Source organism: Oncorhynchus tshawytscha, linkage group LG12 (genome assembly GCF_018296145.1).
Source record: "Oncorhynchus tshawytscha isolate Ot180627B linkage group LG12, Otsh_v2.0, whole genome shotgun sequence".
In the NCBI taxonomy this organism is placed as follows: Eukaryota; Metazoa; Chordata; class Actinopteri; order Salmoniformes; family Salmonidae; genus Oncorhynchus; species Oncorhynchus tshawytscha.
Window position 1 is genome coordinate 62,584,778 of NC_056440.1, and position 27,240 is coordinate 62,612,017.

The 27,240-nt window shown below is 48.6% G+C and overlaps 1 protein-coding gene across 2 annotated transcripts in view; it reads left to right on the plus strand.

Moving 5' to 3' along the window:
- LOC112263630 (protein FAM189A1) overlaps nucleotides 1–27,240 on the plus strand; it is a 146,061-nt gene that overhangs the window by 93,962 nt on the left and 24,859 nt on the right. For both annotated transcript variants that reach the window (XM_042330873.1, XM_042330874.1), the window contains exons 3-4: nucleotides 13,705–13,815; nucleotides 21,403–21,534. In XM_042330873.1, the coding sequence (XP_042186807.1) occupies nucleotides 13,705–13,815; nucleotides 21,403–21,534 (243 nt within the window). The remainder of the gene's footprint in view (nucleotides 1–13,704; nucleotides 13,816–21,402; nucleotides 21,535–27,240) is intronic.

Here is a 27,240-nt window from a genome sequence, read left to right on the forward strand (position 1 = left end):
CAATAGGCCTCTCGCTGCCTTTCTCTGTACTGAAGCAGCAGTTTGAAATAGTCAACCCTTTTCATTGGTGCATTGGGATCACACCCTATGTCTCGCAAGGACATGACTTCTGGCTCTCCTCTTGAGTTTCTTGCAGTCTCTCTCTCTCTCTCTCTCTCTCTCGCCCCCTCTCTCACTCTCTCTCTCTCTCTCTCTCCCTCTCTCCCTCTCTCTCTCTCCCTCTCTCTCTCCCTCTCTCTCCCTCCCCTGTCACCAGAGGTTTGTACCTGCAGGGAGACGGAGCCATTACAGCCCAAACTCATTACGTCGTCCTCAGCGGTGGCCTGGGCTGGGCCTCCTTGTTTTAGCTGAGGTCAGGAACTGATTAAATGTTGAAAAGTGGAGGCTAATCACATGGTGACCCCCCTGGGCTGTATTGTGGCCCTCATTTCGCTTCAAACAATGGATCTTTAGGCTCGGACGATGTGCTCCTCCTATGGGCCAGTTAACCTGGGCAGTCAACATAGCAGATACCACACTACTCTACTACCCTGTCTCCACTGCTGTGTGTCTGTCTGTGGACTCATCACCTGGGCTGCTCCTCTCTGGCCCTACGTTCGTTATCTCTCTAATGTTTTCCAGTTAGCTCTGTTCCATTCTATTCTAAGATTCATTGAACATTTGTGGATATGGATTGATAGAACAAGTGTTGATTAATGCCGCAATTGACCTCTATTCTGCTGTGACCTCTGGTTCACCCCTCCCGACTGTGTGGTAGGGCACGGTGTTACTGTTAGAAACATACTGTGGGAGGAGAACATATGAGAGGGGTGAAATGTGCAGTCCGATCAGGTGCCATTATAGCTCAATGAGGTCTGATCCTATAGAGGGTGTTTGGCTGATGTATTTCTCCACATACTGTCCTCCCTGAGACCTCTTATCAGGCCTAGCAGATATGCAGACTGGCAGACGGGTCACTCTGAATTCACGCTGCCTCCCTGATGGACGAGGTCGCCGTCTCACGACAGAGAAAGCTTTTTCACTCCCAGTCGACTCCGATACATCTCAGTTACTGGGACCCTCATCAGGGCCCACAGCCTCTCCAGGTAATGAAGGAACGTGTAAGTGATCTCCTATTCACATGGTTGAAACATTTGCCCCTGAGGGATGAGGGTCTGTGGAATCCATTATGCCTGGTTCAGATTGACTCCCAGTCAGTCAGTTCTCCATGGTCAGTCAGCCTGCCTGCCTGCCTGTTGAGGGTTTGTAACAACACCACCAGGGTTTGTTTGTGTGATCATATTCATGGTGATGGAGTACAAACATGCGCTGTGGTGCACGGCCACCCGGGGTAACTCAATATGGCTGTGGGCATGCATATCTTACAGCCAGGGGACGGCTGGGAGGTGGAGGGCTGGGAGGTGGAGGGCTGGGAGGGGAGGCCGGACGGAAAGGGTTACTCCCTCCCTGTTTTGCCCTGTGATATTGCAACCAGCTGCTGTCGCCCTGGGCTTCCTGCTAACCAGACTGCAATAAATCCATCCTTAACCCTCAGTCTCCACTATTTGTCAAGTCAACAGGGGTGATAGCGCAGAAACGGTGGAAAGAAAATATGAAAAATACACGATGTTTTCTTTGCCTGATTAAAGACTCTGTAGTGCGTGCTGCGAATGTTGCTTTTCTTGCCCTCCGGGGTTATTGTAATACAAACCCACTATACTCCGCTATGTTAGTTGTTCTCCAAACAGACAACCGTAAAGAGGAAAAATGGAGTGTGAAGTTAGTTATGTACAGAGTGAGTTGGGAAATCAATGTGTGTCTGGCTGAGAGGTGAAGGCACTGCTGGATAGAGTTTAGCAGCCCTGCAGAGACACACAGAATAGATGTGTTGGCAACAAACACAATCACAAGGCTTGTTAGAGAAAAAAGAAGAACACAACAGCATTTCTCCAATCTCTCTCTGGGCTGAGATAATTGAAAATAAATGATGTCTTGTCGTGGCAGTGCTGCAGACTAAATAGTCATTTGTGCTGCAGAGCAGAAGACTCAGAGAGTTGCGCTCCTATACCTCCACCTCGGTCTAACGGCTCCATCCGGCTCCGACAAAATGACCCAGTACCCCCAGCTCATCTCTCCAGTCCCAAGGCTTCCAGTCCCCAGACGTCCCACCCTAACAGGCCCTGGCATGGGCACGTGTCAACAGGTTGTTATTCTAGAGGTTGACCCCCAGTTAGAAGCCATTGTTTTTACACTGTGTGCCTTTTCTGGTTTATTTACCTTCCCATAAACCCCCTCCCTCAGGTCAAGGGTCAGGGGGAAGGACATCTCAGGCCGTCTGTTGGGGAGCAGGACCCTGTTTAGACTGGGCCTCTCTGCCTGACCCACAGCCTGGCTCTAGACTCATACACACAGAGGAACACAAGCAGCTGCCTTTGGGTAGACGAGAGCATCCTCGCTGCCTCTACTACACATGCATATTTCTCATTTTCCAAGGTTACATCTTTCAAGGGTAATGTTCTGCATTATATAGTTGGTAGCAGCAGTGCCCCTGTGCCTGTATGGCAATCTAGCAACATAGCTAGCTGTTATGACAAAGCCACTTTTTGTTGTTGCGTCAACACTCGTTTTTGAGGACTTCATAGGACCCTGTCTGTGTGCCATTGTGGCTAATGAGCTTGTCGGTCTGAAGAGTTACTGGGGTCAGAGACAGACAGGCCTGGTGGGCTGCAGTGTTACTGGGGTCAGAGACAGACAGGCCTGGTGGGCTGCAGTGTTACTGGGGTCAGAGACAGACAGGTCTGGTGGGCTGCAGTGTTACTGGGGTCAGAGACAGACAGGTCTGGTGGGCTGCAGTGTTACTGGGGTCAGAGACAGACAGGCCTGGTGGGCTGCAGTGTTACTGGGGTCAGAGACAGACAGGCCTGGTGGGCTGCAGTGTTACTGGGGTCAGAGACAGACGTGTCACCTATTGAATGCTAATGCTCCATCAACACTGCTACATTTGACTGGCTGGACCCTGCTAGGGTGACGGGGTTGCATGGGGCCGCATGGCTTTCAACATGACAACAACAGCAATCTAGACAAAAAGCCCCAATACGTCATTCCCCAGGCCTGCAGTGTTACTGGGGTCAGAGACAGACAGGCCTGGTTGGCTACAGTGTTACTGGGGTCAGAGACAGACAGGCCTGGTGGGCTGCAGTGTTACTGGGGTCAGAGACAGACAGGCCTGGTGGGCTGCAGTGTTACTGGGGTCAGAGACAGACAGGTCTGGTGGGCTGCAGTGTTACTGGGGTCAGAGACAGACGTGTCACCTATTGAATGCTAATGCTCCATCAACACTGCTACATTTGACTGAGCTGGACCCTGCTATAGGGTGACAGGGGTTGCATGGGGCCGCATGGCTTTCAACATGACAACAACAGCAATCTAGACCAAAAAGCCCCAATACGACTCATTCCCCAGGCCTGCAGTGTTACCGGGGTCAGAGACAGACAGGCCTGGTGGGCTGCAGTGTTACTGGGGTCAGAGACAGACAGGCCTGGTGGGCTACAGTGTTACTGGGGTCAGAGACAGACAGGCCTGGTGGGCTGCAGTGTTACTGGGGTCAGAGACAGACAGGCCTGGTGGGCTGCAGTGTTACTGGGGTCAGAGACAGACAGGCCTGGTGGGCTGCAGTGTTACTGGGGTCAGAGACAGACGTGTCACCTATTGAATGCTAATGCTCCATCAACACTGCTACATTTGACTGAGCTGGACCCTGCTATAGGGTGACGGGGTTGCATGGGGCCGCATGGCTTTCAACATGACAACAACAGCAATCTAGACCAAAAAGCCCCAATACGACTCATTCCCCAGGCCTGCAGTGTTACTGGGGTCAGAGACAGACAGGCCTGGTTGGCTACAGTGTTACTGGGGTCAGAGACAGACAGGCCTGGTGGGCTGCAGTGTTACTGGGGTCAGAGACAGACAGGCCTGGTGGGCTGCAGTGTTACTGGGGTCAGAGACAGACAGGTCTGGTGGGCTGCAGTGTTACTGGGGTCAGAGACAGACGTGTCACCTATTGAATGCTAATGCTCCATCAACACTGCTACATTTGACTGAGCTGGACCCTGCTATAGGGTGACAGGGGTTGCATGGGGCCGCATGGCTTTCAACATGACAACAACAGCAATCTAGACCAAAAAGCCCCAATACGACTCATTCCCCAGGCCTGCAGTGTTACTGGGGTCAGAGACAGACAGGCCTGGTGGGCTGCAGTGTTACTGGGGTCAGAGACAGACAGGCCTGGTGGGCTACAGTGTTACTGGGGTCAGAGACAGACAGGCCTGGTGGGCTGCAGTGTTACTGGGGTCAGAGACAGACAGGTCTGGTGGGCTGCAGTGTTACTGGGGTCAGAGACAGACAGGCCTGGTGGGCTGCAGTGTTACTGGGGTCAGAGACAGACGTGTCACCTATTGAATGCTAATGCTCCATCAACACTGCTACATTTGACTGAGCTGGACCCTGCTATAGGGTGACGGGGTTGCATGGGGCCGCATGGCTTTCAACATGACAACAACAGCAATCTAGACCAAAAAGCCCCAATACGACTCATTCCCCAGGCCTGCAGTGTTACTGGGGTCAGAGACAGACAGGCCTGGTTGGCTACAGTGTTACTGGGGTCAGAGACAGACAGGCCTGGTGGGCTGCAGTGTTACTGGGGTCAGAGACAGACAGGCCTGGTGGGCTGCAGTGTTACTGGGGTCAGAGACAGACAGGTCTGGTGGGCTGCAGTGTTACTGGGGTCAGAGACAGACGTGTCACCTATTGAATGCTAATGCTCCATCAACACTGCTACATTTGACTGAGCTGGACCCTGCTATAGGGTGACAGGGGTTGCATGGGGCCGCATGGCTTTCAACATGACAACAACAGCAATCTAGACCAAAAAGCCCCAATACGACTCATTCCCCAGGCCTGCAGTGTTACTGGGGTCAGAGACAGACAGGCCTGGTGGGCTGCAGTGTTACTGGGGTCAGAGACAGACAGGTCTGGTGGGCTGCAGTGTTACTGGGGTCAGAGACAGACAGGTCTGGTGGGCTACAGTGTTACTGGGGTCAGAGAAGGACAGGCCTGGTGGGCTACAGTGTTGCTGGGGTCAAAGACAGACAGGCCTGGTGGGCTGCAGTGTTACTGGGGTCAGAGACAGACGTGTCACCTATTGAATGCTAATGCTCCATCAACACTGCTACATTTGACTGAGCTGGACCCTGCTATAGGGTGACAGGGGGTTGCATGGGGCCGCATGGCTTTCAACATGACAACAACAGCAATCTAGACCAAAAAGCCCCAATGGACTCATTCCCCAGGCCTGCAGTGTTACTGGGGTCAGAGACAGACAGGCCTGGTGGGCTGCAGTGTTACTGGGGTCAGAGACAGACAGGCCTGGTGGGCTGTGTTACTGGGGTCAGAGACAGACAGGCCTGGTGGGCTGCAGTGTTACTGGGGTCAGAGACAGACAGGCCTGGTGGGCTGCAGTGTTACTGGGGTCAGAGACAGACAGGCCTGGTGGGCTACAGTGTTACTGGGGTCAGAGACAGACAGGTCTGGTGGGCTACAGTGTTACTGGGGTCAGAGACAGACAGGCCTGGTGGGCTGCAGTGTTACTGGGGTCAGAGACAGACAGGCCTGGTGGGCTACAGTGTTACTGGGGTCAGAGACAGACAGGCCTGGTGGGCTGCAGTGTTACTGGGGTCAGGGATAGACAGGCCTGGTGGGCTGCAGTGTTACTGGGGTCAGAGACAGACAGGCCTGGTGGGCTGCAGTGTTACTGGGGTCAGAGACAGACAGGCCTGGTGGGCTGCAGTGTTACTGGGGTCAGAGACAGACGTGTCACCTATTGAATGCTAATGCTCCATCAACACTGCTACATTTGACTGGCTGGACCCTGCTAGTGACGGGGTTGCATGGGGCTGGCTTTCAACATGACAACAACAGCAATCTAGACCAAAAAGCCCCACAACTCATTCCCCAGGCCTGCAGTGTTACTGGGGTCAGGACAGACAGGCCTGGTTGGCTACAGTGTTACTGGGGTCAGAGACAGACAGGCCTGGTGGGCTGCAGTGTTACTGGGGTCAGAGACAGACAGGCCTGGTGGGCTGCAGTGTTACTGGGGTCAGAGACAGACAGGTCTGGTGGGCTGCAGTGTTACTGGGGTCAGAGACAGACGTGTCACCTATTGAATGCTAATGCTCCATCAACACTGCTACATTTGACTGAGCTGGACCCTGCTATAGGGTGACAGGGGGTTGCATGGGGCCGCATGGCTTTCAACATGACAACAACAGCAATCTAGACCAAAAAGCCCCAATACGACTCATTCCCCAGGCCTGCAGTGTTACTGGGGTCAGAGACAGACAGGCCTGGTGGGCTGCAGTGTTACTGGGGTCAGAGACAGACAGGCCTGGTGGGCTACAGTGTTACTGGGGTCAGAGACAGACAGGCCTGGTGGGCTGCAGTGTTACTGGGGTCAGAGACAGACAGGCCTGGTGGGCTGCAGTGTTACTGGGGTCAGAGACAGACAGGCCTGGTGGGCTACAGTGTTACTGGGGTCAGAGACAGACAGGTCTGGTGGGCTACAGTGTTACTGGGGTCAGAGACAGACAGGCCTGGTGGGCTACAGTGTTACTGGGGTCAGAGACAGACAGGCCTGGTGGGCTACAGTGTTACTGGGGTCAGAGACAGACAGGCCTGGTGGGCTGCAGTGTTACTGGGGTCAGGGATAGACAGGCCTGGTGGGCTGCAGTGTTACTGGGGTCAGAGACAGACAGGTCTGGTGGGCTGCAGTGTTACTGGGGTCAGAGACAGACAGGTCTGGTGGGCTGCAGTGTTACTGGGGTCAGAGACAGACAGGCCTGGTGGGCTGCAGTGTTACTGGAGTGTTACTGGGGTCAGAGACAGACAGGCCTGGTGGGCTGCAGTGTTACTGGGGTCAGAGACAGACAGGCCTTGTGGGCTACAGTGTTACTGGGGTCAGAGACAGACAGGCCTGGTGGGCTGCAGTGTTACTGCAGTGTTACTGGGGTCAGAGACAGACAGGCCTGGTGGGCTGCAGTGTTACTGGGGTCAGAGACAGACAGGTCTGGTGGGCTGCAGTGTTACTGGGGTCAGAGACAGACAGGTCTGGTGGGCTGCAGTGTTACATTGGGGTCTGGGGTCAGAGCCAGACAGGCCTGGTGGGCTACAGTGTTACTGGGGTCAGAGACAGACAGGCCTGGTGGGCTACAGTGTTACTGGGGTCAGAGACAGACAGGCCTGGTGGGCTGCAGCGTTACTGGGGTCAGAGACAGACAGGCCTGGTGGGCTACAGTGTTACTGGGGTCAGAGACAGACAGGCCTGGTGGGCTGCAGTGTTACTGGGGTCAGAGAAAGACGTGTCACCTATTGAATGCTAATGCTCCATTAACACTGCTACATTTGACTGAGCTGGACCCTGCTATAGGGGGACAGGGGGTTGCATGGGGCCGCATGGCTTTCAACATGACAACAACAGCAATCTAGACCAAAAAGCCCCAATACGACTCATTCCCCTGCAGATTCACAGATTAGAAACCATATTTCTGGTTTTGTTTTTTGGTTTGTGACAGACAGAGGAGGAGAGTTGTAAAGTGGAAAGATATTAGCGGTCTTTGTCCACATTAGAGCCATTCTACGCGCAGCTTTCCAGCAACATGTATGTCCTAGCCAGTGAAGGCAACGCTGCTCTCTCTAAGCACCCTTCAGTTTTCAAAAGCTCTTCAAAAACATCCCAGTTGTACTGTCTGACTGCTCTCCTCAACCCTCCACACACTAGCTGTCTATTAGTTAATTATGGAAGTGTAGGCATACTGAATATTTGTACTAAACTACTAATTGAGTATTATACAGATTATTTCACGTGTTTTACTTAGTTATTGTTTCCTGGTTTTATTATACAGATTATTTGATGTGTTTTACGTCGTTATTGTTTCATGGTTAAAGTTGGTTAGACCTGCAGTCCGTTGCATGACTCTGCAGCTTGCAGACAGTCTTCTCATCGTTCCCTCATTCTGCCTCTGTGTGACTAGTCTGACCGACTCAAACTTCCTGTCATATAGTATTTCAACTGCACATGTCCCCTGTGGGTGGTCATACCATACTACACATCAGGGAAATGACTGTATGTATGAATGATTAGAGCCCTGATGGAAAAAGTCCATGCCTGAGCCTGTTTTCCATCCCCTGTCCACTGATATCAGAAAACAAAATGGTGGTGATATATTATCGAGTGTTTAATGGTGACTGTGACACGCGGTGTAAATCTCCTCAGTCCCTCAGTGGCATGAAGAGTTGGGGTCCAGGAAGTAAAATGAATTGGAATTTCAGTGTACTTCCTGAATTGACTGAATAGAAAATGGAATTGACCCTAACTCTGATGGCATGCCCTAGCAGTGTCTGTCAGTCTGTCAATCAGTCTGTGTGTCATCCTGGGGTCATGGTGGTGGACGGTAATTAATGAGTGTCTGTTAAACAGTGAAATGTGATCCCAAATTAGAACACAGAGCCAGTGTGGAGGCACACATTTTCATTAGCCCAGGAGACAGGTGTGTGTGGTGAATATGGTATCCTCTAAAAGGACAGCCATTCAGTCAGGTTAGCTATAAGGCACAGACGATAAACTCAGCTATTAATGAGATTTACTGCAGACACTTACCTGCCTGCCTTCTCGTCGGTGCTGAATCAAATGAATGGAAAGCAATAAAAAGGAAGATAATGGAAACAAAGATGGGAAATAAATGAACAGAAACAAATAAAAACAAATAGAAAATCACAGAATAGAATGCTGGTTTTGCTCGTCTCAGATTTGACCTGTGACGTCTTGTCAGAGCATCCTTGGTGAGTCTGATTTAATATTAAAAGGGAATTTGTGAGTTCCACCACAATCTAAACAGTAGACACACATTGTAACGACATATTTCATATGAATGTGTAAATATATGATTGTTTTATGGAAATGTCCCTCACACTATAAGGAGCATTTTCCCCCCAGTGGGAATTGCCACTGAGAGAGCAGCAGAAAACCTGGTGAGATTGAGCAGTTCATTTGATTGGCTGTGTTCAGCTGGCGATGAGGCGAACACTCAAGAGGTGCCCGTTAATAGGCGTTTTACGACTGATGTTGGAGGAACGGTCTCTCTGCTCAATCGCTGCCTTACAAAATAGTCATTGTCATGGCCTCGTTCTATTATTAGTCAAGCAATAATATGTTTTTACACAAAATAATAAAACTGTCAGTTCTCAGCTTGCTGCCTGTTTCCTTTAATGTCAGTGATGAGACATTTGAAGCAAGGGAAGGAGTGTTGTACTCTGAAGATGTTGACCGTCACAGTCTCTCTGAAGGTGAACATGTAAAGCAGTCTGTCTTTTCTTACCATATGGCAGTTTAGTAACACACACACACACACACATTCAGTGATGTGACAATCCAAGGTTAATTAACATATCAACATGGAAATACAGAAGCACTTTATGATCCGTGTTTAAACACCCTCATGCACGTTTCAAGCTAGAAATGAAAAGCGCATAAGAGTACACATATACATACAGGGGCAGAGAGTACACATATACATACAGGGGCAGAGAGTACACATATACATACAGGGGCAGAGAGTACACATATACATACAGGGGCAGAGAGTACACATATACATACAGGGGCAGAGAGTACACGTATACATACAGGGGCAGAGAGTACACGTATATATACAGGGGCAGAGAGTACACATATACATACAGGGGCAGAGAGTACACATATACATACAGGGGCAGAGAGTACACATATACATACAGGGGCAGAGAGTACACGTATACATACAGGGGCAGAGAGTACACGTATACATACAGGGGCAGAGAGTACACGTATATATACAGGGGCAGAGAGTACACATATACATACAGGGGCAGAGAGTACACATATACATACAGGGGCAGAGAGTACACATATACATACAGGGGCAGAGAGTACACATATACATACAGGGGCAGAGAGTACACATATACATACAGGGGCAGAGAGTGCACATATACATACAGGGGCAGAGAGTACACATATACATACAGGGGCAGAGAGTACACATATACATACAGGGGCAGAGAGTACACATATACATACAGGGGCAGAGAGTACACATATACATACAGGGGCAGAGAGTACACATATACATACAGGGGCAGAGAGTACACATATACATACAGGGGCAGAGAGTACACGTATACATACAGGGGCAGAGAGTACACATATACATACAGGGGCAGAGAGTACACGTATACATACAGGGGCAGAGAGTACACATATACATACAGGGGCAGAGAGTACACGTATACATACAGGGGCAGAGAGTACACGTATACATACAGGGGCAGAGAGTACACATATACATACAGGGGCAGAGAGTACACATATACATACAGGGGCAGAGAGTACACATATACATACAGGGGCAGAGTACACATATACATACAGGGGCAGAGAGTACACGTACATACAGGGGCAGAGAGTACACGTATACATACAGAGGCAGAGAGTACACATATACATACAGGGGCAGAGAGTACACATATACATACAGAGGCAGAGAGTACACATATACATACAGGGGCAGAGAGTACACATATACATACAGGGGCAGAGAGTACACATATACATACAGGGGCAGAGAGTACACGTATACATACAGGGGCAGAGAGTACATGTATACATACAGGGGCAGAGAGTACACGTATACATACAGGGGCAGAGAGTACACATATACATACAGGGGCAGAGAGTACACATATACATACAGGGGCAGAGAGTACACATATACATACAGGGGCAGAGAGTACACGTATACATACAGGGGCAGAGAGTACACGTATATATACAGGGGAAGAGAGTACACGTATATATACAGGGGCAGAGAGTACACATATACATACAGGGGCAGAGAGCACACATATACATACAGGGGCAGAGAGTACACGTATACATACAGGGGCAGAGAGTACACATATACATACAGGGGCAGAGAGTACACGTATACATACAGAGGCAGAGAGTACACATATACATACAGGGGCAGAGAGTACACATATACGTACAGGGGCAGAGAGTACACATATACTTACAGGGGCAGAGAGTACACATATACATACAGGGGCAGAGAGTACACATATACATACAGGGGCAGAGAGTAGACGTATACATACAGGGGCAGAGAGTACACATATACATACAGGGGCAGATTAATTAAGCCTAGTCCTGGACCAAAAAAATACCTCAATGGACATTCTCCATTGAAAATACTTTTCCGGGATTTGGCTGTCTGTGAAACCGCCCCATGGACACACAAATATTCAATAAATGTTCTTCCTCTGATCTTCTGATCTAACTCTTCAAACTGTTTTCTTCATCCCTCCTCATGTTTTAGTTTTTAATTAAAAAATTTGTAGCAGCTGAATCGAGTCTTAAAGACCTGAGTCTTAAAGACCTGAATCTTAAAGTCCAACTGAAACCACCATCTCTCTATCCGTCTCAACCCCATATTGGCAATTACGTCACGGTTCTCATTGAAAAGACATGGAGTTAATTGGATGTAGTTATATTTCTACTGACAACCAGCTACTGTCAGTGTCATGCCAGTGTCATCCTGTGTGTTATTGTACCGTGGGCATTTCCTCCAAGGGCACACAGCCAGGGAATAATGCCTGGAGTAGTGTGTTTCTCCACTGATTTCGTGGTCTACCTCCATCGAACCGTACCGATCAACCTTTCAATTCTACAATTTCCTGGCATGGTCAAAAGCACTTAAACTTATCTCTCCATCTGTTTACCCCATCTCTCCCTCTGTCCCTCCTCGTTCCCTCGCTCCCTCTCCTCCTGTACTTGTGTCTGTTTGTCAATCTCCTTTTTCAGTAAATGTGTCTTGTCCCTCCCTCCCTCCCACCCCAAGGCTGGGCTGGGGTCCCCTGTGTCCCTCCCCTCCCTCCCACCCCCAGGCTGGGCTGGTGTCCCCTGTGTCTCTCCCCTCCCTCCCACACCCCACCCCCAGACTGGGCTGGTGTCCCATGTGTCCCTCCCACCCCCAGGCTGGGCTGGTGTCCCCTTGTCCCTCCCACCTCCCACCCCCAGGCTGGGCTGGTGTCCCCTATGACCCTCCCACCCCCCCACCCCAGGCTGGGCTGGTGTCCCATGTGTCCCTCCCACCAGCCACCCCCAGGCTGGGCTGGTGTTCCCTGTGTCCCTCCCTCCTCCCACCCCCACCCCCAGGCTGGGCTGGTGTCCCCTGTGTCCCTCCCTCCTCCCACCCCAGGCTGGTCTGGTTTCCCCTGTGTCCCTCCCTCCCTCCTCCCTCCTCCCACCCCCAGGCTGGGCTGGTGTTCCCTTGTGTCCCTCCCTCCTCCCACCCCCACACCCAGGCTGGGCTGGTGTCCCTCCCTCCTCCCACCCCCCACCCCCAGGCTGGGCTGGTGTCCCCTGTGTCCCTCCCTCCTCCCTCCTCCCACCCCCAGGCTGGGCTGGTGTCCCCTGTGTCCCTCCCTCCTCCCTCCTCCCACCCCCAGGCTGGGCTGGTGTCCACTGTGTCGCTCCCTCCTCCCTCCTCCCACCCCCAGGCTGGACTGGTGTCCCCTGTGTCCCTCCCTCCTCCCACCCCCAGGCTGGGCTGGTGTCCCCTGTGTCCCTCCCTCCTCCCACCCCCAGGCTGGGCTGGTGTCCCCTGTGTCCCTCCCTCCTGGCCCTCCAGTCTGGGTTAATGCTGGGGGCAGCACCAGGACCAGGACCGGGGCTGTAAATCAAACAGGCTACAGTATGTGTGGACGAAGGCCAGGGCTGATATACAGGACCCTGCTCTGCCTTGTAATCTACTGGCGGAGGCCTCTGACTGCTTTAAACCCATTCTATTACACTTGAACTGTAATTTAAAGGAGCCCAAATGTTCACTCTATTTCTCCTCACAGGATGTATTTCCCGGGACTGTCGGCTATGAAATAATGATAATTGTTTTTAATGGGAGACTAGAGGGGGAACATGGAGGTAGCTACTGTGGTGACAGTGCAGAGAGGGGGGAAATTGCCACAGAAGAGATCTATCAGGCTGTTGGGAAGCAGTAGTGTTTATTGGAGTTGGGCTGAGGAATTAGGGGGAGATTGGTTCCTCTACCTGACCATCCATCATCAGGGCTTTAGGTCTTCAGGTGACACTGGATACGAAAGGCATCGTGAGAAAATATATATGGTATCAAGGACAGTCCTGTAACTAACTATAAGGGACAATGTTACTGGTAGCAATGTAACAAATTGGTCTGTCAAATGTCAACATGTATGCGTGGTGTTTGTGCTCTTAACCTCTGAGCAGGTGGGTTCTCCATGGGTTAGATTAAGTTTATCGTAGATGGACTTCATTCGTTTGAGAAAAAGGGTTATTGATTTCTGTGATAATCTGCTGCCTTTTCCTCCCCCTGATGACTCAATGTAATCAGTCAATCAGTCAATATTGATTGGTGAAGCCTTCCCTCTCACTGTAGCCGTGCATTAAAAAACACATTACCGCCTACCTCAAGACAACATGCACATTAAATCAACTGGTGAATCTCTGTACATTCCCTAGAGGAATAACCCATGTTATGGCTGTATTGTGTTGGTCAACTGTTGCTCTATAAATCCCAACTTCTCTATTCCGTCTCTCAATAGATCACCTTCTTCATGCTGCTGTCGGCGGTGTGTGTGATGCTCAACCTGGCTGGCTCCATCCTGTCCTGCCAGAACGCTCAGTTGGTCAACTCCCTGGAGGACTGTCAGCTGGTGAGAGACCAGTGCCCTGCCCCTCTACCCCCTCTGTCCCCCCTGCTGGTGCCCTATCTCTCCCATCTACAGGGGCCAGTACTGGTTCCCTATCTCTCCCATCTACAGGGGCCAGTACTGGTTCCCTATCTCTCCCATCTACAGGGGCCAGTACTGGTTCCCTATCTCTCCCATCTACAGGGGCCAGTACTGGTTCCCTATCTCTCCCATCTACAGGGGCCAGTACTGGTTCCCTATCTCTCCCATCTACAGGGGCCAGTACTGGTTCCCTATCTCTCCCATCTACAGGGGCCAATACTGGTTCCCTATCTCTCCCATCTACAGGGGCCAGTACTGGTTCCCTATCTCTCCCATCTACAGGGGCCAGTACTGGTTCCCTATTGTTAAAGGAATTTCATTCCTATATGTTCGTCAACCAATTCAATTAAAACACTCTGCCCATTTCTAAGAATTGGTAAGATACTTATTTGCATAAAATGGACAGAAACCAGTCTCAAAAACAATCAATAGCGTTTATTCTCGAGAGTACTGATCATAGTACAATTTACATCAGGTTATATACTAAAAATGACATCATAGGTTTTAAAATGTCTTTCCTCCACTCCGATACAATGGCAGTATAGTTCACAAGCCTTCCCACATTGTCTACCACCTGTTAAATAATCTACTACTAGCCCAAGGTCTCTCCCCTCCCTGGGTAGAGACAGGATGTCCTGTAAGGAACACAGCATTCCAGCCGGTCTGACGATAACTCCATTCGTTTCTAACAAGGAACAGACAGTCCTTGTTCTAATTCTTGATTATAAATACACACATTATATTCAGTACTATGATTATAATAAGAGTCATACATCCATACAGTAACATAGTAGTATTCTGTTTAGTTATAGTTTTAAGCTAAATGTATACATAATTTAGTCATTATTCATCAAAATCCCATAACACCTATCTCTCCCATCTACAGGGGCCAGTACTTGTTCCCTATCTCCCCATCTACAGGGGCCAGTACTGGTTCCCTATCTCTCCCATCTACAGGGTCCAGTACTTGTTCCCTATCTCTCCCATCTACAGGGGCCAGTACTGGTTCCCTATCTCTCCCATCTACAGGGGCCAGTACTTGTTCCCTATCTCTCCCATCTACAGGGGCCAGTACTGGTTCCCTATCTCTCCCATCTACAGGGGCCAGTACTTGTTCCCTATCTCTCCCATCTACAGGGGCCAGTACTGGTTCCCTATCTCTCCCATCTACAGGGGCCAGTACTGGTTCCCTATCTCTGGTTCCTCCCATCTACAGGGGCCAGTACTGGTTCCCTATCTCTCCCATCTACAGGGGCCAGTACTGGTTCCCTATCTCTCCCATCTACAGGGTCCAGTACTTGGGGGCCAGTACTGGTTCCCTATCTCTCCCATCTACAGGGGCCAGTACTGGTTCCCTATCTCTCCCATCTACAGGGGCCAGTACTGGTTCCCTATCTCTCCCATCTACAGGGTCCAGTACTTGTTCCCTATCTACAGGGGCCAGTACTGGTTCCCTATCTCTCCCATCTAGGGGCCAGTACTGGTTCCCTATCTCTCCCATCTACAGGGGCCAGTACTGGTTCCCTGGGGCCAGTTGGTTCCCTATCTCTCCCATCTACAGGGGCCAGTACTGGTTCCCTATCTCTCCCATCTACAGGGGCCAGTACTGGTTCCCTATCTCTCCCATCTACAGGGGCCAGTACTGGTTCCCTATCTCTCCCATCTACAGGGGCCAGTACTGGTTCCCTATCTCTCCCATCTACAGGGGCCAGTACTGGTTCCCTATCTCTCCCATCTACAGGGGCCAGTACTGGTTCCCTATCTCTCCCATCTACAGGGGCCAGTACTGGTTCCCTATCTCTCCCATCTTAACAGGGGCCGGTGGATGCGGTGGGGCCCCTGTTCATATGAAGGAGGTGTGGCACCTGGTGTTGAAAGGCCCTAGCCTGTCTGGGATCTGTCAGTCTCACACACCAGTTTAATCAGTCTGCAGAGCCCCGCCCCACCCGCCCAGCTCAGCTCACAGTGAAAATGAATCTTAACACCAGCCACTCCCACGTCCTTCTTAATATTAGGGCTCAGTGCCGTCTGTCTGTCTGTCTGTCTGATTACCCACTGGAGCTCATAGATTAATTATTAAGAAAAACATAATAATCCACCGTCTGGGGAGAGTGAGTGCTTTCAATTTGTCTGCTGTCTGCGGCAGGCTTCATTTCTGTTCCCGATGTCACCAGGCATGGTTTCAGGGTTTTCCTGTGGTGAAGGAGAAGCGGACCAAAATGCAGCGTGCTGGTTATTCATGTTCTTTAATAAAGGAACTAGACATGAAATAACTAACAAAACAATAAATGTGCGTAAACCTAAACAGTCCTATCTGGTGCAAACACAGAGACAGGAACAATCCCCCACAAACACACAGTGAAACCCAGGCTACCTAAGTATGATTCTCAATCAGAGACAACTAATGACACCTGCCTCTGATTGAGAACCATACTAGGCCGAAACATAGAAATACCCAAAACCTAGAAAAACAAACATAGACTGCCCACCCAACTCACACCCTGACCATACTAAATAAATACAAAACAAAGGAAATAAAGGTCAGAACGTGACACATGGCAGAACGTATGTGTCAGGATCATGCTTGGGAAGGAGTTACGTACCTCATACTTCCATAGATTAAATGAATCTACAGACTCATGACAAGAGTAAAGTTCCTAGATCAACTATGCTGTTAGGGCCATAGAAAATCACAGTTCTCAAAGTCCTCTAAAAGGGCTTTCTCTGTAAAAGAAAAGACTGAAATCCATACATTCTGGACCCATTTAATTAGTGTTTAATAAACTATAAATAATGAATAGTTTTGGGGGGATTAAAAATGGAAGCACATATTTGAATACAGTACTTCTCTACATTGCTCCAGCTCTGAATAGCGCAATGTGCTTGTATATGTGTATTGTGTGTGCTGAATGGATGGCTATGAAGGGATTATTTATAGCAGAACAACAGCTCAAGCCCCTAGCCTGCCTATTCTGTTCTGTGACCACTGTGTTGTGTGGGGTTGTATCAGCACTGCAGTCAGCGGCGGCTCCACAGGATATCCTGCATTCCCTTATCCAGAATATGTCCCGTTGTACCATCTCTCTCCCCAGCTTCAGTGTGCCCCAGCACCAAGCACAGACAAACCCAGTAGCACAGACCCAGTAGCACAGACAGACCCAGTAGCACAGACAGACCCAGTAGCACAGACAGACCCAGTAACTCAGAGAGACCCAGTAACTCAGAGAGACCTAGTAACTCAGAGAGACCCAGTAGCACAGACAGACCCAGTAGCACAGACAGACCCAGTAGCACAGAGAGACCTAGTAGCACAGAGAGACCCAGTAGCACAGACAGACCAAGTAACTCAGAGAGACCCAGTAGCACAGACAGACCCAGTAGCACAGACAGACCAAGTAACTCAGAGAGACCTAGTAACTCAGAGAGACCTAGTAACTCAGAGAGACCTAGTAACACAGACAGACCCAGTAGCACAGACAGACCCAGTAGCACAGACAGACCTAGTAACACAGAGAGACCCAGTAGCACAGACAGACCCAGTAGCACAGACAGACCCAGTAACACAGACACAGACAAACCCAGTAGCACAGACAGACCTAGTAGCACAGACAGACCCAGTAGCACAGACAGACCCAGTAACACAGACACAGACAGACCCAGTAACACAGACAGACCCAGTAGCACAGACAGACCCAGTAACACAGAGAGACCTAGTAGCACAGACACACCCAGTGACACAGATAGACCCAGTATCACAGACAGACCAAGTAACACAGACACAGACAGACCCAGTAGCACAGACAGACCTAGTAACTCAGAGAGACCTAGTAACTCAGAGAGACCTAGTAACACAGACAGACCCAGTAGCACAGACAGACCCAGTAGCACAGACAGACCTAGTAACACATAGAGGCCTAGTAGCACAGACAGACCCAGTAGCACAGACACAGACAGACCCAGTAACACAGACAGACCCAGTAACACAGACAGACCCAGTAACACAGAGAGACCCAGTAGCACAGACAGACCTAGTAACACAGAGAGACCCAGTAGCACAGACAGACCCAGTAGCACAGACAGACCCAGTAACACAGACACAGACAAACCCAGTAACACAGACAGACCCAGTAGCACAGACAGACCCAGTAACACAGACACAGACAGACCCAATAACACAGAGAGACCTAGTAGCACAGACACACCCAGTAACACAGATAGACCCAGTATCACAGACAGACCAAGTAACACAGACACAGACAGACCCAGTAGCACAGACAGACCTAGTAACTCAGAGAGACCTAGTAACTCAGAGAGACCTAGTAACACAGACAGACCCAGTAGCACAGACAGACCCAGTAGCACAGACAGACCTAGTAACACATAGAGGCCTAGTAGCACAGACAGACCCAGTAGCACAGACACAGACAGACCCAGTAACACAGACAGACCCAGTAACACAGACAGACCCAGTAACACAGAGAGACCCAGTAGCACAGACAGACCCAGTAGCACAGAGAGACCTAGTAACACAGAGAGACCCAGTAACACAGAGACCCAGTAGCACAGACAGACCCAGTAGCACAGACAGACCCAGTAGCACAGACAGACCCAGTAGCACAGACAGACCCAGTAGCACAGACAGACCTAGTAGTACAGACAGACCCAGTAACACAGACAGACCCAGTAGCAGGGGAAGCAAAGACAACTAGGCTCTAATTATATTGATTCTTTGCCAAAAAATGAATGTTTTATTCTTATCATTTTAGAACATTGCAAATAACACACATCTGTCAAGCAGAAAGGATAAGAGGAAAGCGAATCATCATAGTAGTTAAACTGAGGATGGTTCTCCTCACATGACTGCTGTTGGTAATTGCACTGAGGATCTGCTATTCTAGCCACATTAATCACATGGGAATTCTAATTTAGTTGGTCTAATCAATTAAACACTCTGGCATTGTTTGCAGGCTTTGCAGTGGATACATAAACACTGCTAGGCTTTATTGAATTCATTTCCATTCCTTATGCAGTAATAAGAGAGCGTGAATAAGTAAGGACTATCTATTATTCCATCCAGGCTCCTGAGGTGACCTTTCTCCAGGTAGCTGTAATTCACCTGTTTACTTGGGTATTTCATCACCATCAACAGCCAATGTCATATTCAACTGCCTCCATCTTGCATAGTGAATACATTGAAATAATGTATACATTAAAAGTCCATAAATGTCATACTGAGCTGTTGACTCAACTTGAAACCTATCTTTGTAAATGGTATTATTCCTGGTGTGACGTAATAGTTTACTGGACCTGGTCACACAGAGAGTGTGTCATCAGTTTTAGCATGGCACCACTCCCCTCCCTGTGACACACTGCCTAAGCCCTCTCCTTGAATCGTTTTTTACTTATGCCCAATGTAGCTTTGCGTGGCATTACATCTGAAAACGTTTGTCAGCATGTTTTAGGCTAGGGACGGGTGACACGAGTTGTGATGTTGGGTGTTGGGCCCATAGAAGGGAGGTTCTGGGAAGAGGAACGATCTGCAGAGTGGAGGAGAACCAGACTTCTTTCTGAGGGACTTCGTTGTAAATATCCTTTGCTATTCTGATGTTATTGTTTTTAAATATGGGATTTAACCTGTATGTATTGTGATTGCTGCAAAATGAATTGCATCATTGAGGACAGTGAGGTTTTCAGAATCTGAATGTGATGGAGGGATGAGGGAGGATGTGGCAGGCATCACTAGTGCCCTGCACATGATGTACACTAAAATCCCCGTCAGGACTGCTGGCCTACCTGATAGAGTTCCAAGGTATGGCGAGGAAAAAGCAGTAGAATTCCCTGGGCATTCTCTGGGCATTCTCTGGGCATTCCCTGGGCATTCCCTGGGCATTCTCTGGGCATTCCCTGGGCATTCCCTGGGCATTCCCTGGGCTTAGGTGAGGCGCAGAATCTGTTCAGAAGGCATAACTAGTTTAGAAGGCATCCCACATTTTTGGCAAGGATCAACCTCTTTTATAGAAAAAAAGTAGAAATAGATTTTTCAACGCTTCTGGAATGGAAAGCAGGAACCAGAGCAGAGCAGGTGTTTGTGTGTGTAAACTGGAAGGCCTTGCTCCGTTGGTGGAAGTGGTTCTAATGAAAAACCACTTGTCTTGGATGCATGATGGGTCCTATGTGGAGTGCTCATGTGACTAAGGCTGGTGGATTACCACTCCGGTTGTGTCTAGTGACATCAGACGTCCAGCTCACTGTTTCATGCGCCGTTTCACATCCAAAACATAGAAATCTGCAGAGGTAGAGAGCTTGTCATACACTGCACCATTAAATGAAAGCAATGCATGAATGGAATAGCAAAATGGAAACAACACTGCAATGGCTGTGCTGCTCTGCTGACTTAGATATTCTGATCTAATTGTTCATTCATATGGCACTGGCATACTGCAAGACCCCCTGTGTGTCCATCTAGTCATCATGTACACCACATCATCCATCAACACATGAGTCTACTTCCTCCAAGGATCTCCACAGTGTGAGAGAGAGAGAGCGAGAGAGAGAGAGAGCGAGAGAGAGCATAGAGAGAGAGAGCATAGAGAGATAGCAGGAGAGAGATAGCGAGAGCAGGAGAGAGATTTGCCCTGTAGAGCTTGTGTTGCTCATAGTGTGTTGAGTATAGAGCCAGACTACAACAATGGTCCAGAGATCTGTCATTTTCACCAGTAGGACATCACTACTGCTGACTGAGTGATTAGCATACAAGACTAAATGCCTCTCCCCAGTTCCCTTTACTACTGTACATGGCTCCTTGGAGACCATACATACCCCGCTATGACTGAAATATTAATGGACTTCACTCCCCCATGCAATTAACCCATGATGGGTAGGTTCAGGTCCCGCCTCCTTACAATCTGGGTCACATAGTTAGTCGTTGTAGCAGCACCTCAAGATCCTCCCCCTGTTAACTCTGCCTTACAACTCACAGTGTTAAGTCATCCTCCTGCACTGTAGATTCCTCCGTTGTCATGTTAGAGAACGACACTCTTAGAAAAAATGGTTCTTCGGCTGGCCGCATAGGAGAACCCTTTTTGGTTCCAGGGAGAACCCTCTGTGGAAATGGTACGACATGGAACCCAAAAGGATTCTACCAGGAACCAAAAAGGGTTCTTCAAAGGGTTCTCCTATGAGGACACCCGAAGAACCTTTTTAGGTTTTAGATAACACCTTTTTTTTCTAAGAGTGTATTCTGGCAATGAAAGTATCAGAGCGGGCAGAGACAGAGGTGCAAGTCTGATCTCCATCATAGAGAAGCATTAAGATTCTGCTTTATGCAAAGGGAGGAAGAGAAGACACAGGGCTAGGATGTGTTGTAACATTATCAAGTGTGGGAAAGAGTACAGTGAGTTCTCATTGATATCCAATAGCCCCTTTGATATCCAATAGCCCCTGTCCTTTCTCTCCCCCAGATCAAGTTTGACAGTGACGGTGTGTGTGTGTGTCCTTTCTCTCCCCCAGATCAAGTTTGACAGTGACGGTGTGTGTGTGTGCTGTGAACTGCAGCACCAGAGCTCCAGCTGCAACAACCTAGGAGAGACGCTCAAACTGAACCCACTGAGCGACTGCGACACCATACGCCAACACCTCAAGGTGGGTGGACGTGAGAGAGTGTGTGTGTGTGCGCGTGCATGTGTGTGAATAGACAGTTATGTATATGTTACAGCATTTCTTCTTTTGATGTGTAGCCTATAGCCTCATTCTATGGAAATTAGTCCTAATATGTTATGTTGTTTATATAACTTGATCCTCCGAACCTCTTCAAGCTGAAATATTCTCCTACTCTGTACTGGTATTCCTCTTTGTAATGAATAACAAGTCGTGGGAGCTTAGCTGATACACAGACAATGTAAAACACAAGTGGAAACGTATAGGCTCGTAATAGAACAGGAAATTGAGAATGGCAACTGCATTTGTCTTCTAATCCACGCATAGCTCTTAGTCATATTAATTGCATGGTCTGTCAGCTTGGCTTTGCCAGTTCGCTCAGATCATGATCCCTGGAGATTATATAAACTGAAAAGCCTTCTGTCGGCATGGTGATCTATATGCCACTACATCTTTATTGGATTACAGTGTTCAAATGCTTTCATTTCATGCCACTGATTGATTATAAGACATTGATAACTAAATAAAAGTCCCTTTAAAATGAAGCATGGGTATGAAAGAGGAAAGATCCAACCCTGTTAGTCATCATGATCATAGACCATTAAAAAGATGTCAGAATGGACACTATAAAACTGTATTATGTGCTAAGGAAGTCAGACCGGGTGAGTTATGTCAGATGTCACATAAGGCAATGGCCATCGCGGCTCTCCATTATCCTCTGTCTAGATATTACTATTAAGTAATACTGCTGCTGTCTGCCGAAACATCCCTCCAATACACAGCCTAGACGTGGTGTGGTCACAACAACATACAGGAACTCAAGTCCTTCTGTTCACCTGATTTAGAATTCCTCACAATCAAATGTCGACCGCATTATCTACCAAGAGAATTCTCTTCGATTATAATCACAGCCGTATATATTCCCCCCCAAGCAGACACATCGATGGCTCTGAATGAACTTTATTTGACTCTTTGCAAACTGGAATCCACACATCCTGAGGCTGCATTCATTGTAGCTGGGGATTTTAACAAGGCTAATCTGAAAACAACTCCCTAAACTCCCTCACTCGACTCCCTAAATTGTATCAACATATCGATTGCGCAACCAGGGCTGGTAAAACCTTGGATCATTGCTATTCTAACTTCCGCGATGCATATAAGGCCCTCCCCCGCCCTCCTTTCGGAAAAGCTGACCACGACTCCATTTTGTTGCTCCCTGCCTACAGACAGAAGCTAAAACAAGAAGCTCCCATGCTGAGGTCTGTTCAACGCTGGTCCGACCAATCTGATTCCACGCTCCAAGACTGCTTCCATTACGTGGACTGGGATATGTTTCGTATTGCGTCAAACAACAACATTGACGAATACGCTGATTCGGTGAGCGAGTTCATTAGTACGTGCGTTGAAGATGTCGTTCCCATAGCAACGATTAAAACATTCCCAAACCAGAAACCGTGGATTGATGGCAGCATTCGCGTGAAACTGAAAGCGCGAACCACTGCTTTTAAATCAGGGCAAGGTGACCGGAAACCAGCTGGCTGGTGTGTTTACGGACATATTCAATCAATCCTTATCCCAGTCTGCTGTTCCCACATGCTTCAAGAGGGCCATTGTTCCTGTTCCCAAGAAAGCTAAGGTAACTGAGCTAAACGACTACCGCCCCATAGCACTCACTTCCGTCATCATGAAGTGCTTTGAGAGACTAGTCAAGGACCATATCACCTCCACCCTAGATCCACTCCAATTTGCTTACCGCCCAAATAGGTCCACAGACGATGCAATCTCAACCACACTGCACACTGCCCTAACCCATCTGGACAAGAGGAATACCTATGTGAGAATGCTGTTCATCGACTACAGCTCAGCATTTAACACCATAGTACCCTCCAAACTCGTCATCAAGCTCGAGACCCTGGGTCTCGACCCCGCCCTGTGCAACTGGGTATGATGGGCCGCCCCCAGGTGGCGAGGGTAGGTAACAACATCTCCACCCCGCTGATCCTCAACACTGGGGCCCCACAAGGGTGCGTTCTGAGCCCTCTCCTGTACTCTCTGTTCACCCACGACTACGTGGCCACGCACACCTTCAACTCAATCATCAAGTTTGCGGACGACACAACAGTGGTAGGCTTGATTACCAACAACGACGAGACGGCCTACAGGGAGGAGGTGAGGGCCCTCGGAGTGTGGTGTCAGGAAAATAACCTCACACTCAACGTCAACAAAACTAAGGAGATGATTGTGGACTTCAGGAAACAGCAGAGGGAGCACCCCCCTATCAACATCGACGGGACAGTAGTGGAGAGGGTAGTATGTTTTAAGTTCCTCGGCATACACATCACGGACAAACTGAATTGGTCCACCCACACAGACACAGACAGCATCGTGAAGAAGGCGCAGCAGCGCCTCTTCAACCTCAGGAGGCTGAAGAAATTTGGCTTGTCACCAAAAGCACTCACAAACTTCTACAGATGCACAATCGAGAGCATCCTGTCTGGCTGTATCACCGCCTGGTACGGCAACTGCTCCGCCCACAACCGTAAGGCTCTCCAGAGGGTAGTGAGGTCTGCACAACGCATCACCGGGGGCAAACTACCTGCCCTCCAGGACACCTACACCACCCAATGTCACAGGAAGGCCATAAAGATCATCAAGGACAACAACCACCCGAGCCACTGCCTGTTCACCCCGCTATCATCCAGAAGGCGAGGTCAGTACAGGTGCATCAAAGCTGGGACCGAGAGACAGAAGCTGTTTTTCAATCTCAAGGCCATCAGACTTTTAAACAGCCACCACTAACATTGAGTGGCTGCTGCCAACACACTGACTCAACTCCAGCCACTTTAATGATGGGAATTGATGTAAAATATATCACTAGCCACTTTAAACAATGCTACTTAATATAATGTTTACATACCCTACATGATTTATCTCATATGTATACGTATATACTGTACTCTATATCATCTACTGCATCTTTATGTAATACATGTATCACAGGCCACTTTAAACTATGCCACTTTGTTTACATACTCATCTCATATGTATATACTGTACTCGATACCATCTACTGCATCTTGCCTATGCCGCTCTGTACCATCACTCATTCATATATCTTTATATACATATTCTTTATCCCTTTACACTTGTGTGTATAAGGTAGTAGTTTTGGAATTGTTAGCTAGATTACTCGTTGGTTATTACTGCATTGTCGGAACTAGAAGCACAAGCATTTCGCTATACTCGCATTAACATCTGCTAACCATGTGTACGTGACAAATAACATTTGATTTGATTTGATTTAGATTGAAAAATTCTACTTTACACGTCAGTTGCATGCATAGAATGTATGTCACCACTTTGGCATATCAATGTAGTTCACAGTTAACTACCCATTTCAAACCAGAACAAATATAACCAGAACCATTTTTTTTCTGTAAAAAAACAGAATAGGTTCATATCCTCATAGATATTTTAATACTTACACCCCCAAAGTATTGGTTTCATTCACAGTGCTTCCAATTACATGTTCCTCTTCCTGAATTGTTCCTGTCATTGCCCAAAGCCATGAGTAATGAGTGTGGAACGAGGATTCAGTTAATTTGTGGATTCCTGAGTGAAGGCGGGGTGTGTAACCTTGGCAGTAGAGCTCCTGACCCCAGCCTGACCCCAGCCTGGCTCCAGGTACGCAGGCAGGGCTGTTGTGTTCAGGGAGGTTCAACTCTGTATGAACACCTTATTAACAGCTTCCTTCAAGGTATTGTTACAGTTGCTACCCTGACATGATTTACCATGTCAATATGCAAATGTTAGTCGCCAGGGAAAACACACACAAGTAATATTTCTTCTCACATCTGCAAGGCAGATGTATACAACACAGCTGCAACATAAATGTGCTGTCTGTGTTTTAGGATCGCCCAAAACCAATGAAAATGGAACAATAATATGTAGTTGTATTTTTGGTTTAGAAAGATGTGATTTATAGTGTGTTGCCACGGCCCAAATGCATGTGTTCATTTCTTTCACAGACCTATATTTCCTGCATTGGTTTTCCTAATTTCCTTGGTAGGAAAAGGCAGAGCTTTAATTACAAGATACGTTGTGTACAGTTTCACCTATACATTTTTCAATGATTCTCAATCCAATAAAATACAGGCAATAGAGGGGCCTCCCGAGTGGTGCAGCGGTCTAAGGCACTGCATTTCAGTGCTTGAGGTGTCACTACAGACCCAGGTTAGTTTCCAGGCACAACCGGCCTGTGACCGGGAGTCCAATAAGGTGGCGCACAAATGGTGCAGCGTCGCCCCGGGTTTGGGGAGGGTTTGGCCGGGTTTGGCTTTATGTGGCTAATCGCGCTGTGACGACTTCGGTCTTCAGTTGAACGGTGTTTCCTCCGACACATTGGTGCGGATGGCTTACGGGTTAAGCTGGTGGATGTTAAGGAGCGAGGTTTGGTGGGTCCTGTTTCGGAGGACACATGACTCGACCTTCGCCTCTCCTGGGCTTTTTGGGCAACGATGGATATCAAATCAAATCAAATGTATTTATATAGCCCTTCGTACATCAGCTGATATCTCAAAGTGCTGTACAGAAACCCAGCCTAAAACCCCAAACAGCAAGCAATGCAGGTGTCGAAGCACGTTGGCTAGGAAAAACTCCCTAGAAAGGCCAAAACCTAGGAAGAAACCTAGAGAGGAACCAGGCTATGAGGGGTGGCCATTCCTCTTCTGGCTGTGCCGGGTGGAGATTATAACAGAACATGGCCAAGATGTCCAAATGTTCAAATGTTCATAAATGACCAGCATGGTCAAATAATAGGTCTGGTCTAGCATGTCCGGTGAACAGATCAGGATTCCATAGCCACAGGCAGAACAGTTGAAACTGGAGCAGCAGCACGGCCAGGTGGACTGTGGACAGCAAGGAGTCATCATGCCAGGTAGTCCTGAGGCATGGTCCTAGGGCTCAGGTCCTCTGAGAGAGAGAGAGAAAGAGAGAATTAGAGAGAGCATACTTAAATACTCTCACAGCATACTCTCCAAGGTGGCATAGCAGTTCAGACGTCTTTGTCCTCGTCTTGTCGTGTCCTGTATATATATATATATATATATATTTACAACTTTTTTCACATACATTTTATTTTTATTTTCCATCAACTCATCTTCAAAACACTCTCCTGCATCCCGCCTCACCAATTTATATTTATAAAAAAGTATTATTTACCTCAAATCTGTAATCCTCCAAGAAGCTAGCCTGAAACTAGCCAGAAGCTAATCCAGAAGCTAATCAGAAGCTAGTTCGCTTCTTTACTGGCAAATCGTTAGTATTCAGCTAACCACGGTTTGTGGTCATCAGCTATCCTTTAGCTCGAAAATCTATCGCCAGTTCTGTACGGCGCAGCGCGGCTCGGAACGGAACATACCGGACCAATTTTTCTCTCCATGTCCCTGGATTTCGACTGCTCTCTGGACATTCATACCCGGATCTCACAGCTAGCTAGCTGCTATCCGTGTGACTATCGGCCTTCGTCGATTCCGGAGCAAACATCAATTATTCCGGAGCTAGCCAGCTCCGTCAATCACTCCTGAGTTCCATCAATCACTCCTGGGCTGCAGTCACCTATCCGGACCCGTTTTACTGCCTACGCGGAGCCCCACCGGGCCTTCACAACTGGACTGCCGACGTTATCTACCC